General features: G+C 41.2%; 1 protein-coding gene across 2 annotated transcripts; it reads left to right on the top strand.

Moving 5' to 3' along the window:
* Positions 1-2015: 2015 nt before the first annotated feature.
* Positions 2016-12604, top strand: VMA21 (vacuolar ATPase assembly factor VMA21). Of its 2 annotated transcripts, XM_032474542.1 has the most exons (4): positions 2016-2243; positions 2394-2654; positions 8089-8198; positions 8739-12604. In XM_032474542.1, the coding sequence occupies exons 2-4, from the start codon at positions 2545-2547 to the stop codon at positions 8879-8881; spliced, it is 363 nt and encodes a 120-aa protein (XP_032330433.1). In that variant the 5' UTR covers positions 2016-2243; positions 2394-2544; the 3' UTR covers positions 8882-12604. The 2 variants fall into 2 exon arrangements, with proteins under 2 accessions (XP_032330433.1, XP_032330434.1); XM_032474543.1 differs by lacking the exons at positions 2016-2243; positions 2394-2654 and adding an exon at positions 2727-2922.
* Positions 12605-18295: the final 5691 nt, after the last annotated feature.

Genomic DNA, 18295 nt, shown 5'->3' with positions numbered 1-18295 from the left:
ATTCCACATAAAAGTGGTATCATATGATATTTGTCTTTGTCTGATTTACTTCACTTAGTATGATAATCTCAAGATCCATTAATGTTGCTGTAAATGGCATTATTTCATTGTTTTTAATGGCTGAGTAATATTCCATTGTGTGTGTGTGTGTGTGTGTGTGTGTGTGTGTGTGTGTGTGTGTATCATATCTTCTTTATCCAGTCATCTGTCGATGGACATTTAGGTTATTTCCATGTCTTGGCTATTGTAAATAGTGCTGCTGTGAACACTGGGGTGCATGTATCTTTTTGAATTAGAGTTTCCTCTGGATTATATGCCCAGGAGTGGGATTGCTGTATCACAGGGTAATTCTTTTTTTAGTTTTGTAAGGATTCTCCATACTGTCCTCCATAGTGGCTTCACCAAGTTACATTCCCACCAACAGTGTAGAAAGGTTCCTTTAAAAAGGAGAAATTTGGATACAGATACAGACATTGGGAATACGCCACACGAAAGGAGATGCAGATATCAGGGAGATGCTTCTACAAATCAAGGATCACCGAGGACTGCCAGCAAACCACCAGAAGCTAGCTGAGAGTCAGGGAACAGATTCACCTTCACCACCCCCAGCAAGAACCACCCTTGTTGACACCTTGATCACAGAATTCTATCCTTCAGAACTATGTAATAATAAATGTCTGTTGTTTCAGCCACTCAGTTTGTAATATGTTGTTATGGCAGCCCTAGCAAGCTGATACAACAGTCTCAGTGATTCCCAATCTTTCACTACCAAAAACCTTTTTCCTCTTTGTCCTTTTGTGGACTTAATTCCTTTATTTAACAAATATTTATTAAGCAATTACTATATATCAGGCCCTTTCTCTAGGCATAACCGTCTCCCAATCTCTTTGCATTTTTGACACTTTGGTTTTATGACATTTATCTCACTGCTTTGAGGAAATCTTTAGGAAAATCTACTTAATCAGGAATTTAGATGAGTGTAGTACCTGAAAATGTGCTTTACTAAGATAACTGTTTTTCAATTCATCAGACCTCAAAACAACCCCTGGAATCCAAGCCAGTGAATTGGAAATGCTCAAAGTCCAAAAGCAAAGATTCCCTCCCCCTTGTGCTCATTCTGTTTTAAAAGATTTAGTGGACAAAATATAGTATAGTTTATTTTAGCTTAGTAACAAGTTGTGCATTTTCTCATGAGATAACCAGGATTAACTCATCAATATGATATTATTAGTGCCAAAAATCAAAGCTAGGTGATATTTTTAAGTAGCTGTTGATCCTTTATAGCAAGGAAATACATTCAATTTACTAGGTTTAAAAAAAATTGAAAATTGTCAGAACTCCCATTTATGGATTCCTAGGGGTTCAAGGACGTCATCAAAGGGTGATTAGTGACAGCAGGGATCCACAAACTTTTCCTGGAAAGGGCCAGATAATAAACATTTTAGATTTTGTGGACCATACCGTTTCCTGCACAACTACGCAATGCTGCCATTGCAGCATGAAAGGGGCTGTAGGCAATAGAAACGAATGAGCATGGCTGAGTTCCAATGAAATCTTACTTATGGACACTGAAATCTGAATTCATATCTTTATCACATGTAGCAAAATATTATTTTTCTTTTGATTTTTTCCAACCATTTGAGAATGTAAAAACCATTCTTAACACACACACTACAGAAAAACAGGTGGCAGGAAGGCTGTATATGACCCACGAACTGGATTCTAATTCTGCTCTAGTTATGGCATTAGGTGGTTCTCACACCCTCAAGGATCTCAGTGAGGCCCAGAAAGGGATTACTAAATTTTAACTCAAACCCAGGCTTCTAGTTTTCCGATCCACGGCCCCGAACACCACTCTAGGCTGCTGGTTTAATCATGGTTTCAGACGTGGTCTTTGTGTCCATGTGGTGCAGAAAATAGATGTGTGGTCAGCGGCCCTTTCCAGGCGTTGACCATGTAAGGGCTGTCCTCTTATTAGCAGCCAGTGGCAACCTAATTTTGTCAAGCCTGACCCTAGGCTTACGCACCCTTTTCGTTTGTGCTTCTCTCGGGTTGCGGAGCCCGGGAGGCCCATCTGTCCCTTACTATTTGAGTCCCCGTTGTCTCATTGGCAGCTTTGTGAGCAGCTGCAAAATATGTTTTTAACTTTAAGTGGAAGTTGGGATCACCAGCGTCTGGCCTGGAACAGTCACTCTCGGCAAGGGCTCTTTCCGCTCTGACATTCCCTAGCTTTACGGACGCGGGTGAGTGTTAAACTAACTCCTCCCAGCTTCCCACGGCTGGACTTTCACTGCGGGCAATAATTAATGAGGTGCTTGCTCAAGGGCTAGGGAATAATGTGCACTGCTTTTTTTTGTGTTGTTGTTGTCGTCGGAAACTGCTCGGTTGCCTAGCACCCCAGTCGTCTGCCTGGTCGTCCCTCCTCGCGGCTCGGCTCTTCCAGTCGCCTCGCAACCGCAGCTCGGCGACCAGAGCCGGAACTGGGACGAGAGGTGCTCGTGCGCGCTCAGGGGGCGGCGGCGGCACCGCCCTCCCGGGAGGACCATGCTGCGAGGCAAGTCCCGGCTCAACGTGGAGTGGCTGGGTTACTCGCCCGGCCTGCTCCTGGAGCGTAGGCCGCTCCTGGCAGGGCGCACGCCCCGCAGCTCCGGCCGGTAAGTCACGTGAACGCACGCGCCCGCGCCCGCGCCCGCGCCCGCCCCAACCCAGCGTCACCTCGGCGCGCCGCGCCTGCGCGCCGCGGCCCCGCGCCGGGCGCTCGCCGGCACTTCCGGCGCGGCCTGCCTTGACCGGGCGCCCGCTGACCCCGCGGAGCGCGGCCGCTGAGCCCAGCCCGCCTCTGAGCACCTGCTGCGGCTGTGGCGACGCCATGGAGCGCCTTGATAAAGCGGCGCTGAACGCGCAGCAGCCGTCCGACTTCAGGTAGTCCCGAGCAGGGCCGGCCGGTTGGCCGGGCCCGGTCCGGGAGTGGGGCGGGAGGGAAGGACCGAGCCCAGCGGGCCTGCCTGCGGGGAGTGGGCGTGAGGTCTGAACCCTCGGGGCCGGGCTGCGGGCCGAGGAGATGGCAGGCAGGTTGCGGCCTGCCACGTCTGCACGCCCAGCCCCGACCCTTCGCTCGAGAGCAAGGGACTCGGGGTCACGGGGGATAGTTCGGTGGGCCTTTAGCTCATGCTTCTATCCTAGCGCTTCTCGCTGTCGTCTATATTGCGATCTTGCTGTTTGCAGTCTTTCTCCCCATTGCAGGGTGAGCTCCCTGAGGACAGGAACCCGGCCTTTTCCATCTCCGTGTCCCCTAGAGGGCCTGCATCGTTGGGGCTTAATAACTGTTTGCTGTGTGAATGAACGAATGGAAGGGGGTCAGGACTGTCTCTGGTTTGAGTCGGCTTCACCTGGGGAGTCGGTAGGATGGGGGCTGGTGGCTGAGTAGAAGGAATCAGAGGAGAGAGCAGGTGGTTTTGGCCCACTAGTCCAGCCAGTGATACCTCAATAGGCAAGAGGGTGGGAAGGGGTTTAGCTACCATTCAGTGATGACCTGTGTGGCAGGTTCAGCTTAGATGCTTTATTACGTACATTATCAGAATTAAGAAAGTGTTTAGTTTCCTGATTTTTAGAAACTATGAAGTTGACTCCGGATAAATGACAAGATCACACAGTTAGGTCTCACAATTTGTAAGTGTTGAAGCTGGCAGCTGTCCAAGCCCACTGACTCCAGAACCCTGTGATCTTTGGAGTCAGGTGATCTTTTTCACTCTCACAATGGCAATGTAGGTGTTGTTGTTGTTGTTGTTGTTTGTTTTCGTTAACTAGTGAGGCCACCAACAGATATTTTTATTCGGTACCTTTAGAATACAATATAGCTCTCTTAGACTGATTCCGGTGTTTCCTAATGAAATTTGCAGCGAAATCTCCTTATAGTGGAAGTCTTACTTGCGGTAAAAGGGATTGTGGTAAACTCTATCTGCCTAGAGTTTGCTGCAGTTTATAGGAAGTGGGTAAACTCTAGGTGGTTTTAAGAGTAGCGGCCCAATAAGGTGCATCCTGCATTATTTCTTTTATGTGAGAACAGTTCTAGTTCTGAATGTTCCTGTTCCTTTCTAACAAGTCTCAATAACACCCAATCAGAGGCACATAGGAGAAATCAGCTGAATGACATCGTTGCTCTGTTTTAGAGTAAATCATCGGTTATAACCGAGCTGGCTTGTGCCAGCAGGACTGCCGGCTGCAGTGGGCTGTGGCTGGAAGCCAAGGAGAAAATGTCCTGTAAACACTAGAGGAAGTTTGAAAACTAATTTTTGAAAGTTTGTATGCTTAACTTTGTACTTGGTCCTATGTTTGTGAGAATGAAAGTCAAATTTTTGGGCTTAAGGTAAAGAGAGAAGTGAAAAGGAGTTGGAGATAAGCTACAAATTGTTAAGATGGTATATGTAGAGTGTGTGGGGCTAAAAATTACCATGCAGAAAAGATTATGCTTGGGTGGTAGGATCATAAGTGATTTTGTTTGCTTTAAAACATTTTTAGGGTATCATATCTATTTCTCAAAGCCAGGCCAGATAATAGGTATTCAAGAGGTACTCTAAAGAACAAAAGAACCAGTTAACCTTCCCTTTTTCTAGATTCTTAGGTTTGTTTCTTTTTCAGATTAGATAATCTGAATTTTGCACACCAAAAACGCATACTCTAACTCACCAAAGAAACACCCTGAAGGTCAAGTTTTTTGTTGGGGTCCACAAAAGAAGTGGCAAAATACTGACTTTTTGCATGTATGTATGTATGTATTCATTATACAATTTTTAAAGGTTATACTTCATTTACAGTTATTACACGTTGTTGGTTATATTTTCCAGGTTGTACAGGACATCTTTGTAGCCTATCTTATGGACAATACTTTGTATCTCCCATTCCTTCAACCCTATATTTCTCCTCCCCACTGATAACCACTGGTTTGTTCTCTGTATCTGTGAGTCTGCTTCTTTTTTGTTATATTCACTAGTTTGTTGTATTTTTGAGATTCCTCATATAAGTGATATCGTATGTTTGTCTTTTTTCTGACTTATTTCACTTAGTGTGGTAATCTCTAGGTCTATCCATACTGTTGCCAATGGCATTATTTCATTCTTGTTTATGGCCAAGTAGTACTCCATTGTATAAATACACTGCAGCTTCTTTATCCAGTCATCTGTTGATGCACATTTAGGTTGCTTTCATATCTTGGCTATTGTAAATAATGCTGCTATGAAGATTAGAGTGCATGTATCTTTTTGTATTAGTGTGTTTGTTTTTTTCAGATATGACTATTTTTTATAGAACTACTGTAGCCACTTTTATTCTTCATGAAGATTACACAATAAATTGTTCTAAAATTTTTCAACTAGGAAACAGTATAAGGGAGTTTATGTAGGAACTTATGTATATTGGATGAAATTGTATAGCTCAGTGATCATCAAAGTAGGATGTATTAAAAGATGATTCATTGAAGTATGGAAAGAAAACAGAACTTTTACATAAATTTATTTTTAACCTCCTTTTTAGGATCTATTTTTTCATATGTTTTATATTTTAAAGAATGCATCAGTAATATGTGTATAGATAATTTATTTTAAAAGTCATTATGCCGATATGGGAGTATGTGCTCAAAAGTTTTATTGATGGATTACATAGTCAAAAAAACTTGTGGAGGTGGGGTGGGTGATAGCTCAGTGGTAGAGCGAGTGCTCAGTATGCATGAGGTCCTGCGTTCAATCCCCAGTACCTCCATTAAAAAAAAAGTTTGTAGAGCATTGGTAGAAACTTGAGATGTTCCCTTCCTTTATGGGCTGCCAGAAACCTCTCAGCTAATTGTATACACAGTTATAAAAACTTCCGTGTCTGGATTTTCTAGGGGTACAGAGAAATGTGCAGGACCATCTAGGATGCATACTGTCATGCTAAGTGCTGTGGTAACAGGTGTGAACCAAGTGTGACTGCATCCCAGAAAAACGAATTGTTCCAGCTGGTGCAATGAAGAAAGGTGCCAAGGAAAGAGAGACTATTTTGGAGGGGGGACTTTGAAGGCTGGGCTGTCTCCTTCCTACAGATACAGAAAAAAAAACTGGAGTCTCTAGCTGAGGATTATCAGAAAGAATTAAGTTCACGTGTTGACTCTGAGTATAAAGTTAGAAGTGTGTTGAAGTTGTAGGGAGCCAAACTTGCCACCTCAGAATGTCCCTTTGGCATGTAGTTATTTTGAACTGAAAACAGTCAGGACTCACAGGACTCAGGAAGAAACCTTGACCTTCCCCCTAATTACCAAAAAGAATATAGTTAGAGGGCCTGTTCCTGGAATAAGTCTATCACCAGAGATATCAGCCGAGAATAGGGACTAGCTATGGTAGGGGGAACAGCATAGAAATCAGTCTGCTCTGTGGCCCATTGACTGCAGGGCCTGGCAAACATTTGTTTACCAAACATTTGCTTTTCCATCTTCATGTGAATTGCTTTCTTCCCCCTTTGAAGTTCCAATCCCCTACCCACAACAAGATGGTATTTAAAATGAAGGTTTAGGCCATTCTGACGAGTTACACAGTTTTCCTAGGTCTTTTCCTTGTATACGTGTTATTAAACTTAAGTCTGATTTTTCTTCTGTTAATCTGTCTCATGTCAATTTAATTCTTAGGCCAGGGTAGAGGAAAATTTCTTCCTCCTCAGCAAGGTAGTCTGAGGATGGTTAGATTTAAGGAAAAAAAGGACCTTTAAGAAAAGGATAAAAGCCATACGGCTTACTGGCTTTATACGTAATGTATGAGTTGGTCCATATGAGGTACGTGTGTCCAGGGTTGCTGGACGCTCAGGACAGATTCACTGTGGGAAGTGTTACTCTTTTGTAACAATGCATAGGACAGGTGCTGACCTACATCTGCTTACTGAAAAGTCAGTAACACAACACTAAGGAATACTTGAAAATGGAGTCCTTTTTCATGTGCACACATTTTTAGCATAATTGGGATAGTATACATCAGGGGTTGGCAGAGTTTTTCTGGAAAGGGTCAGATAGTAAATATTTTAGGTTTTGAGGGCCATGTGGCCTGGCGCCACTACTCTGCTCCGCCTTTGTAGCTCCATGAAGTCTAAGTGGGTTTCGTAAACACACGGGTGTGGCTGTATGCCAGTTAAACTTTATTTACAGAAGTAGGCAGGGGGCCCTCAAGTCTTATTTTGCAGACCTCTGACATATTTTGCAACTCTGTAGTCTGCCTTGTACCTTTGTTGTGTGGATATTTTCTGAATACTCGACAAAATAATTTTTAATGTCTCCATACTGATGTGCATCATTTGTGAAATCATTTTCCTATTGGATATTTTTATGTTAACCCAGTTTTGTTTATGCTGTTGTATTAATCTTTACATTGTTAATGTTTTAAGTATCAGTTTATCTGACTTATCTTTCTTTAAGTATATAATTTTAGAAGCTTGATTGCCTTTTTCAGAGTAGTTTTATTGTGTTTTGGAGCAAAACTTTTTCCATTGGAATATTTCTGTTGATTTTAAAATAGTCTGTGGACGAATAGAATTCACTGAATAGAAAGTGTTTTGATGTCAAACTTTTAATGCATCCATGTTATGTGACAGCCATCTAAGTTATACTCTAGGTATTTAATTACAAAGAAATTTGAGTAAGTTTCATTCAGCTGCATCTAGATTGTTCTAGGCTGCTTTTTCTTTGGAGATTCTCACACCTTGTCTGTACTGTATTCAGCTAGCCACTGATAGGATGCTTTGTGAAGGAACATTCATTAGTTGTTTTCTGTGGATCTCTCCCTTGCCCCCCCCCCCCGGGAATTCTGTGAATAGTGTATGTTTGCATAGCGCTTTGGAGATCACAGACCGTTTTCTTGCACCTTACACTTCTCTCGCACTAGGTCCACCCCGGGTCTCTAGGATCTTCCAGTTTTGAGTCCCTGACTGTGTTCCTTCTTCCTCTGGCCATTGCCGCCAAGGCAGTTACAAGGTTTCCAGCATCTTTTCTCTGGGGATTTATAGCATTTATGGATACAAGAATAGTTGAAAATGGCTGTGCAGGCTCTGATTTTCTCTTTGTTTACTTTATTCCAGAAATGAAAGTTCACTAGCATCCACTCTGAAGACGCTCCTGTTCTTCACAGCTTTAATGATCACTGTACCTATTGGGTTATATTTCACGACTAAATCTTATGTTTTTGAAGGTAATCCTAGACCATAAAATAAGATATTTTCCCCCTTAACTGTATTTGAGATGCTGTGCTTTTATGACCTGTTCATGTCTGTAGGCTGGGTATTCTTAATTTTACTTTTCAAAAATGATGTTGCTCATAATGATTCTTACTTCATGAAATGAACTTTTTCATCTCTCCATTACTTCAACTTGACATCTGTGGAGTAGCTTCCAGATCCTTTCTTTTAATAGCCCTTTGAGAGCACGAGTTGGCTGACTTGGGAGGAGGAATTGGGGGAACGTACCTTGGGCAGAAGAAATAAAGTCCACTTTTCTGTGTTGAAGTCCTGAGATGCAGTGATTAATTATGGTTTTCATTCAAAATAATGTTCTTCATGTGTAGAAGATATTCAGATCTTTGAGTGAATACTTAATTTATTACCACCCACAGTATTCCTTTTTAATTGTCTGACTAGTTAAATAAATATATAGCCAGTAAAAATTAGTACGCTTTTTTGTTTGTATTTTGATAAATTTTGGAATAAAATGGAAACTTTCTTTCTCTTGATAGGCGCCTTTGGGATGTCCAGTAGGGACAGCTACTTTTATGCTGCTATTGTTGCGGTGGTCGCCGTCCACGTGGTACTGGCCCTCTTTGTTTATGTGGCCTGGAATGAAGGCTCACGGCAGTGGCGTGAAGGCAAACAGGATTAATGTGAACATCTCCTTTTGATAGCATTAAATTGATTTTTTAAAATGGTAAATGCATATGGGATACTGATGATTTCAATAAAGTTGAAAGAATATGTTAAAATCAATCTTATGGAGTCCCTTTTGACTAGTACAAATTTTGAACCTTCTAATACAATAGTTTGTATCAATTTTAACTGTATGAGCTTCTTGTTTGCAAATGAGAATTTAGAAAACTTAAATTAGTTCCGAATAATTATGTTAAATTAGTTACACGTTATTCTGGGAAAAATTTGATTATCTTACAACAAAAATTTTTTATAGCATTTTGTCTTTTGGTTGGCTTTGAGTTTTACTTCTCTGGATATATTCAGATGTACATAGTGGAGCAAATCTACACTTTTGTTTTTCCCTGGAACACTTTTCCTAACTATGATTAAAATACCAGGTCATTGGATTTTGGGTTATAAATTCCTATTGAAAATTGCTTAAATTGTGGACATTGGAATAATCTGAACGTCACTGAGAAATTTTGTATTGTCATCCCTAGGCAATACAAATCTTTCATTACATTATTTCATGGGGAAACTAGACTGAATCACACCCATTCAGATAAAAGGACTGGTTTATTGAAGAATGCAGATAGTGAAGCAAGAGCTAGCTGCCTGGGTGCCTGGTCCGCTCCCTAAAGGCCTCTTGCTACAGGCCAGCCTCCGGCTTTCAGACCAGCTCGTTAATGATCTGCTTTGCTCTGTCATCCAACAATTAACTTAAGCTTAAATTACCAGGTTTGTGTAAACTTCCTTTAAATTTATTTTTCCTACTTTTTAATAATGTATATGAAGGAATTTACATTTAAATGTGTTCATTTTTGCATACTTAAGGGACTGTAAACAATCCTAAAAATAGATTATTTTTATTACCCAGGAAGTATTCTTGGAATTTCTAGTCTAGTCTTTTTAATCAATGCTCTTATATCCCAGGTACATATAGTTAGATAATCCTCGAGGTCCTTTCTGATAGAAAAAGATCCTGCGGTTTTACTGTAGTATTCTTAGTCTGTGTTCTTTCCAGCCACTGGGTACTACTTGTGTGTAATCAAAAAAACACACCCAGAAAAAAATGCATATTAAAACAGGAAGAAAATTTAAATTCCCTGTAATGTTGCCACTTGGAGATAACCAATATTTTGGTTTATATCCTGTGTGCATTTCTTAATACTAGTTTGATACTGACTAAAAGTTTGGTTTAAGTTCAGATTCTGCCAATTTCACCTGATGGCTATTTGCATTTTTTTCAGATGCGTGATTATTGGCTATTCTGTAAAAAAGCACATTCTGCCTTGACTCTTTTAACTGGATATCTCATTGTTCAAATTTCCTGTCATTGATAATTCCTAATACAATGGCCCTTGCTGTGTTTGCCATTACTGAATTGTTTGTTCACCCCCATTTTTGATGTTGTGGAACTGGACTAAAGGAGTAGAGAGGTAGTTAGGCATAAAGGCAAAGAAGGCATTTGTGTTTTTTTAATTGTTGAGAAAAAATAAAAGATGATTATTGTAGGACTATTTTTTATTCTTGCTTATAGTTAAATGCTGTCTACAGTTTAAATGTCTTAAGCAGTTATTCTAAATGTGAAAGGTTTTCTTAAAAGGACTACAGTTTTAGTATAAAGTTGTACAAATTTAATATGAAGTTGTAGAAAACCCCAGTTTGAGTCTAGTGTACTCTGTGGTTGATTTCTAGATGGTTCTCTCTTTAGCTGCCTTGTACTTAGAATTTGTCCACCTAATTTCTTTTTCTATAATGCCAAGGTTTTTCCTGTACTTTTGGGATCTTATGCTATTTGTAAAATATTAATGTCCAATGTTGGATTATTTTGTTTGATTTCAGACATTCACTGAGTATATAATATGGGTGTTTTTCTGCAAGTATTTAAACTGGAGATTCATGCAAAAGCAGCTGTAATTTCCTCTTGGAAAAGGTACCAAGCATCTGAAAGTTAGAATTCGATGCTGGAGTTGATATTTATGCTTATTACAATATAGACTTGTTTTCAAATCCGTTAATGTTTTCCTAGGGTTTTAACGGTTAATTCACTAGTTTGCAGCTGTTTAAATAACATATGGGATTCGACATACAGATTTATTTTTCAAGATGTCTCAGTGATTTCTTCTCATACAATGTACATACTTCAGGATGTTTAGAAAGAAAAGCTACAGTTGAGCCCTTATATAAATGCTATAAGGTAGGGATATGTTCGCTATTGTTTGAAAACTGATTGTAAGAGTGACCTCAATTAGGGAGTGTAACTTGAAGTGTCAGTACAGGCTACTGATTTAACACATTACTTTCTTCACCTCACCTCCCATTTTGCCCCCTAGAATATAATCCTTTTTTCCCATTGTGCTAAAAAATGAAAAGTCTGCTGTAGAATACATCTGATATTACTAGCTCTCCAGGTGGATACCATTTTACATGTGACAACAGAATTCAGTTTTGAGTTGTTACTGAAGGAATTTAAACCCTCCATTAAGAAAAACAACCCTGTGTTTCATGGGAATCTAACAAATATATGGTAAGATGGTTTTCATCATAAAAAATCTCAGGTTTGCCCAGAAAGCAACTGATTGATTTATTTGGTGTTTATTTTCCATTTTCATATAAGTTTTATATATACAGCTACAGTACCCAAGGAGGCCAGTAAAAAAACAAACAGGTAAGGTGTACCCAAGGAAAGGTGAAAGTTGAGGGCACATGAAAGAAAGAATTTATATCCTGTTTTAAATGTACCCCGTGTGTATTTCTTGTCTCCAGACAAGGTCATGTTTATTGTTTTAATTATGCTCAAGTGAAGTTGTAGACTGTTCTTAGGCCCATTTTATAAACGGTTCGCCTGTGGCACAGAATTTGTCACATGTCTTAGGTCAGCAGCAGGCTTCTCTGCTGCCAGGCACAGAGTATTAGAACCTGATGAACTCAGACTCATATGTAAGATAGTTTTTGCAAGAGCTGGGCTGAAGCAGCACATTCCTGACTTAAGAAGATTTCTTTTTGCAGGGAGAAAGGGTCACCTGAGGAAATAAATTTTTTTCAAGGACTTGGGGAACTAATGATAAATATTACATGGAGTCTATGAATAGATTGATTCTTTATATATTCATTAAAATAATCGTCTGGAATTCCTCAGTTTACCATCACTCCTGGCCGCACTTTCCTTGCCTGTTTTGTTGCTACGTGTGCTTGAAAGTAATATCTGCGTTACTGTGAAGATGTTCTATAGGTCATGTTTGTCAGTTACACAGACTAGTCTTCCTTTTTCTCAAGTTCAGTGAAATCTCACTGAACAATAATAGCAATAGCTAACATCTGCACAGCACCTTACAGTTTGCAAAGAACGTTCACATATTCTTGTTTTGAGTTTTGCTTAGTGAACCTGTTACGAGATGTCTCTTGATATCAATGCTAAAATGTTAGAACCTTTTAAGTTCACCAGAGTCACTGAATATACTGTAGTCGTGAATAGTGCCCTAACTAGGGGCAGGGTTTAGATGCGCTACGTTGAAGCCTGCGTGTAATTATCAAAATGGGGGGCTTGAGTCCTTTAGCCACTTGAATCAGATTTACTTTTGTAAGTGATGCTTTTCTAACCGTTACCTGGATGGGTTTTATATTCGTTATACTCTAACCTGTAATTTGTATAAATGTACCATCTGTTGTCATTAAAAAAGTGTTTGTAATGCCACTTTGATGTCTCCTGATTCAATTAATACTAAGTGTACTAACCTCTTCATTTTTTATGTTTATTTGCCTTTCTTTATAGCAAACAGAATGTGAACAGAGCTGCCAAGGGTAAGCTTTTATGCGGTAAGTGTAGACTAGAGATGCTCAAACTGGTTGGGGCTGTGAGGGATGCTGAGACTGGAAGGGCTGGTTAGATTTTGCTGTGGTAGGCCCATCAGAAGTGGTGGATCAGTGGGAAAAGGAAGCAGCTCCTTGCCTTGTGGCTTTAAAACAAATTCACTTGGTGGTCAGTGGGCTTTAAATACCACTGAAGGGTTGAGGTTGGGAAATACTTGTGGCTAATTAATTTAAGACGGGGGTCATCAATTCCAGGAGATGTCCAGCATGCCGCCCCTCATGTGGATGCCTGGTTTCCTCTGTCCTCTAGGCCACTTGTTGATTGTACAACTGACCCCAGTTAAATACTGCAGTGTTACGCAATTGGAGCCACAGATGAGGAGTACAAAGTTGTAGGAGGATTTTTCCCCTGCACGGGGGTTTAGTGCCCCTAATCCGCTTGTTCAAGGGTCATCTGTACTCCAGCTCCTTTCTGCACTTCGGAGGTTGCAGCTAGTTCTTAATGTTAATATCCACTTTCAAAGAAGATTTGAGACATCTTGTCAAAATATACAGATTACATACAATTGTATTTATATACAAAAGTACAGATGATAAAATGTCTAGGGAACTTAGGACACAGGTAATGGCTATGCGGAAACCACTGGAATCACCTTGTAGATTTACTGCCCAGACCTGAGCCAGAACCTGGGGGTGGGGCCTGGAAAGACATTTAGAACAGGCTGTGCTCTGACGCAGCTGGTTTGAGAACTGCTGCTCAAAATTGAGAATTATATAGGTATGTTTTTAATGCTGGACTTGATGTTTGTATAAAGCAAGCCTGAAATAGCAGGCACTTTATTAGGCAAAGGTAGAATCCTATATAATGCTACATTGAAGGTTTAGTTTAAAATCAGAATTTATGGGGTCCTTTACCATCCATATTGACTTTGCTTCAGTATTAATGAATTATGCTAAATGAAAACAATAGTACAGGAGGCCGCCAACTGGGAGACAACTTAGGCATGCAGAGAAATGGCCCCTGCTGCTGCTCAGATGCCTTCGCCTTATTTGGAATCCTCACCACTGTGGTCTTTGGAGAGAGGCAAAGTTTAACACAGGAGTTTAAGTGAATCTGGCTTCAACAGTAAAGCTGGTTGGGGGTGGGGGGTGTGGGTATAACTCGGTACGAGGTCCTGGGTTCAATACCCCAGTACTCCATCAAATAAATAATAAATATATAAACCTAATAACCCCCACAAAGGCCTGAAAAAATAAAACAATTTAAAAAGAAAGTTAATTTTTTTAAAAAAAGTAAAGGAAGTAATGGGGAAAACTGGAAATGGTTTCCTAGGCATATCTTCTCCATTAATAGTATGACTCCCCTGCCCCCAAATGCTTTTCCTCTCACTGCTTGCACCTTGCGACTTTATCTCCCATACACCCTGCTGTTTTGCCCATTAAAGATGCATTTAGGTTCACCCTCTTAGAAAATACGGGATTTGGGTGAAGAGCAGCTGCTCACACCCTGGCGATTCAGATGAGGCGTCCCTTCAGAGGAGCCTCAGGCTGTCCGACGGAATGGATATTAGAAACGGGACACCCTGTGTCTTTCCACTTCTCACCATCTTCACTGCTACTGCCTGGGTCCAGAGCAGCTTCCCTCCTCATCTGGTGCCTCTGACTGCTCTCTCCTGCTCTTGCTCCTGTCGTCATTTTGACACAAAGCAGCTAGAAATTTCCTTTAAAGTCATTCCATCAGGCATGCCATATCTCTGCTCGAAGTCCTTCAAATAGTTCCCAGTCCCACTGAGTCCTAACCAGGCTCCATACGCAGCCTACAAGTCAGGCCACTACCCTTCAGTCCATTTGCTTCCTTCCGTTCCCCAGACCTTCCATCCTCACTCCCGCCTCAACTTTGCGTTGCCTGTTCCCTCTGCCTGGTGTCCTCTCCCCTAGATCTTCCCCGGACTGGCTCTTCCTCATCCTTCAGGTTTCAACTCTTGTGTCACCTCCCCAGAGACGCCTCCTAATCAAAAGTCACAAGTCCCTCATCGGTCTCATAATACATAACATAGGATGAAATTATCTTGTTTATTGTTTTTACTGTCTACCTCCATACATGAAAGTGTAAGCTTGCGAGAGTAGGCAGTGTCTTATTCACCGCTGGATCCTCAGTGCCTAGCACTTGTTTTAGTAAAGCTGTTCTTGGTTAACCACATGTAACAGAAAATGCAGTTCACACAATGGAGAAGGCCAGAGATGGCGCTAATCCATTAGCACAGGTGAATTACCGTTCCTGCTCTGTTTCTCTGCCATTCTCTCTGCATGTCCTCAGTGTACTGGTGACATCCTCAGGCTTCCCTCTCTCGTGGGGACAACATGACTGCAGCCATTCCAGGGCCTCATCAGTATACCACAGAGAGTCATCCAACCACCGAACAAACCCCCTGGGCTTTACTCTGTAGGAACTCTGGTCACGCACTCACCAGTGAAACCATCACTTTGGACATGCTATGCCAAGTATTGGTGGGGTTATGCCTGGACAAGTACCCAGTCTCAAACCAGTCACTTGGGGATGATACTGGTTAACGCAGGCCACTCAATGCCCACCCCAGACAGAGAGATTTGATGCTGGTAATGGTACCAGCAATGTTTACTATAGGGCTCAACAATTTTTTTTAATTGTCAGTTTACAATGTTGTGTTAATTTTTGATGTACAGCATAATGGTTCAGTTACAGATTTGTGACATGCATGAGACAATGTACTGTATATCCATGTATATGTAGCTACAGATATTGCCGTGGCTGTGCATATGGGTATGGATGTGGGTATGGACGTAGACATAGGTGTGAATGCAGGGGTGGGAGTCAGGACAGTGCACGGCCTTGGGTGGGTCCATTTTCTAGAGGACCTTACAGCTGCATGAGGACCCCGCCTCTAGTAGGTGGCAAGATACCCACACAGCGCCTCTTTATCAGATTTTGTCAGCTCTGCCTCAGGAAGAAAGCTAAAACAGTTGGAAGGTCATCAAATTCTTTCTCCCATCTGTATCTGTGGCTCTCTGTTCTCCAGAACCGCACTCTGCTCTGAAGCCCTAAAATACACCCTCTTTCTCAACCATTCCCTACTCCCACCCTTCACCAGCGCATCTGTGGTCCTTTGGAGACACAGGTACATGGAGGAGGCGTGCTTTTGGCCTGCACACAAGCAAGTGTGTGGATGGGTTGGGTGTGCTCTTCGTGGATGTGGCACCAGGGTTTTCCTGTTTAACGAGGTCTCATAGAATGAAGCAATTCCAGTCGTTTAGCTAGGATCTCACTGAAAACATGTCCCAAAGACAATAGTGGCGAGATGCAGCCTGACATCTGGGACCGGGAACACTCGCCAGCACTCCACTGTATGATTCTGCAATTAGCAGCAGCATTATCAGGTTCATCTCTGGCCTATTAACACGCACAAAATCAGAAAGAACTAGAGTAGAAACAGAATCTGATTTTCTCAGCTATGTGTAAACTATAGAAATATGTAGTTTAAAGAAAAATGTATGTTGCATAGCCAGACTTTCTTATTTTAAAAATATTCACATTAGAAACTGAAAATGTTTTCAGGCTGTGAAAAATGAAGTCTGTTCACATTTCTGTATTCCATTTCTTTCTGAAAAATTGGATGTAGGACAGACTGAGAACACCACGCTTTTTTGCCCCTAATATTTCTGCTTCTCTTAGGTAGACACACAGTCCTTCCCTCCCAACCCACCTTGAAACAACCAGAATTGAGATTAAATAAAAGTTGAGTGGGAAAGGAATAGAAAGCTTGGTGAAATGGAACAAGATAAGTTAAAAGAGTCCCTCTGACTGATGTGGCAAAAGGGTCTGGTGGGGATTGCCACCTGTGGTTGGCAGCATTCTGAGATATCCCCAAGAGCCCCACCCCCTGGTACCTTCCCCTTAAATATGGATGGAACCTGTGAATATGATAGGAGACAAGCTCCCTTGACTTGGTTACTGTATGAGTTTGCTCAGGCTACCATAACAAAGTACCGTAGACTGGGCGGCTTAAACAATTGGAAGGTTATCTTTTCACAGTTCTGGAGGCTAGAAGTCAGAGATCTAGGTGTTGGCAGTGTTGGTTCCTTTGAAGGCCATTCTCCTTGGCTTGTAGATGGCTATCTTCTCTCTGTCTTCACATGGTCTTCCCTCTGTGTGTCCCAACCTCTTTTTATAAGTACACCAGCCACATTGGATTAGAGCCCACCCTAATGACCTCACTTTAACTTAATCTCTTTAAAAACCCTGTATCCAAAAACAGTCACATTCTGAGGTGCTAGGGGTCAAGACTTCAACATAGGAATTTGGGGGAACCCATTTCAGCCTGTAATAGTCTCTATATGTGGTAGGCAGAATGATCGACCCCCAGTTATTCCTGGAACCTGTGAATATGTTACTTGACCTGGAAAAAGGGAATAAGGGTGAAGATGAAACAAAGGTTGCCATTTAGCTGACCTTAAGAGATGGAGAGTATCCTGGATTGTCTGTTTGGACCCGATGTTATCACAGGGCTCTTGTGGTAGGCTAAAAACATGGCACCCCAAGATATATTCACTTATTATTTCCTAGAATCTGTGACTATTACCTTAAATGGCCAGAGAGTGGATATTACTTTATATGAGGAAAGCTGTGATTAAATTTAGGATCTTGATACCTTGAGGCAGTTTGCTATTTTTCAACGTGGTTTATTCACTTAACTCTGTCATCCTCAAGGTAGAAGTAGATTTTAAAGCATCTTATTCTATAGTTTTCTTGACTTTTATCAGGCACTTCGTCTTATAAATAGGCATCAAAAGATAATATCTGTTGGAATCATAATTAGAAACTAAGAAATAAAAAAAATTCAGCAAACTTAAAATCAATAAAGCTACTGCCTGAATACTTTCTGTTAATGTAAAGAAAAAAGTTGAGGAAATTTTTGCAAGAAGACATTCTGCACATCAGTTATGAGAATGGATCTACAATCTAGGTTACAGTATTTAAAGATTATTTTTGTATATTCATCACCATCTGGTCAGAATGAGGAAATGATATTCAAGCAATAAATCCATCATTCAGCTTTACCATAATTTGAACTAGTGTGTGTCTTTGGAATTTCACAGTGGGATTCTATATGTATGTGTTAGAAACAAAATAATATTCTTTCCTACAAGATGAATATAACTTTGGTCATTTTTTTGTCACTAAAAATAACACGAAGCTAAAAAATTAGGATCTTGAGAGGAGAAATTTATCTGCATTATCCTGGTGGGATAATCTTTGATAATCCCTAATAACCTAAATGTAACCATGTGTATCCTTTTAGGAGGGAGGCACAGGGAGTTTGAAGCAGATGGACACGGGGGAGAAAGCCATATAAAGATGGAGGCAGAGAATGGAGGGATGTGGCCACAAGCTGAGGAAGCCTGCAGCCACCAGAGGCTGGAATAGGCAGGAGGATCCTCCTCAGAGCCTCTGGAGGGAGGGGGCCCTGCCACTGCTTTGATTTCAGACTTCTGAGTTCCAGAACTGTGAGAGAATAAATCTCTGTTGATTTAAACCACC

The sequence above is a fragment of the Camelus ferus genome, chromosome X (genome assembly GCF_009834535.1).
Source record: "Camelus ferus isolate YT-003-E chromosome X, BCGSAC_Cfer_1.0, whole genome shotgun sequence".
NCBI lineage: Eukaryota > Metazoa > Chordata > Mammalia > Artiodactyla > Camelidae > Camelus > Camelus ferus.
The sequence above is the reverse complement of the archived record's forward strand: the minus strand, read 5'-3'. Positions and strand labels throughout refer to the sequence as shown.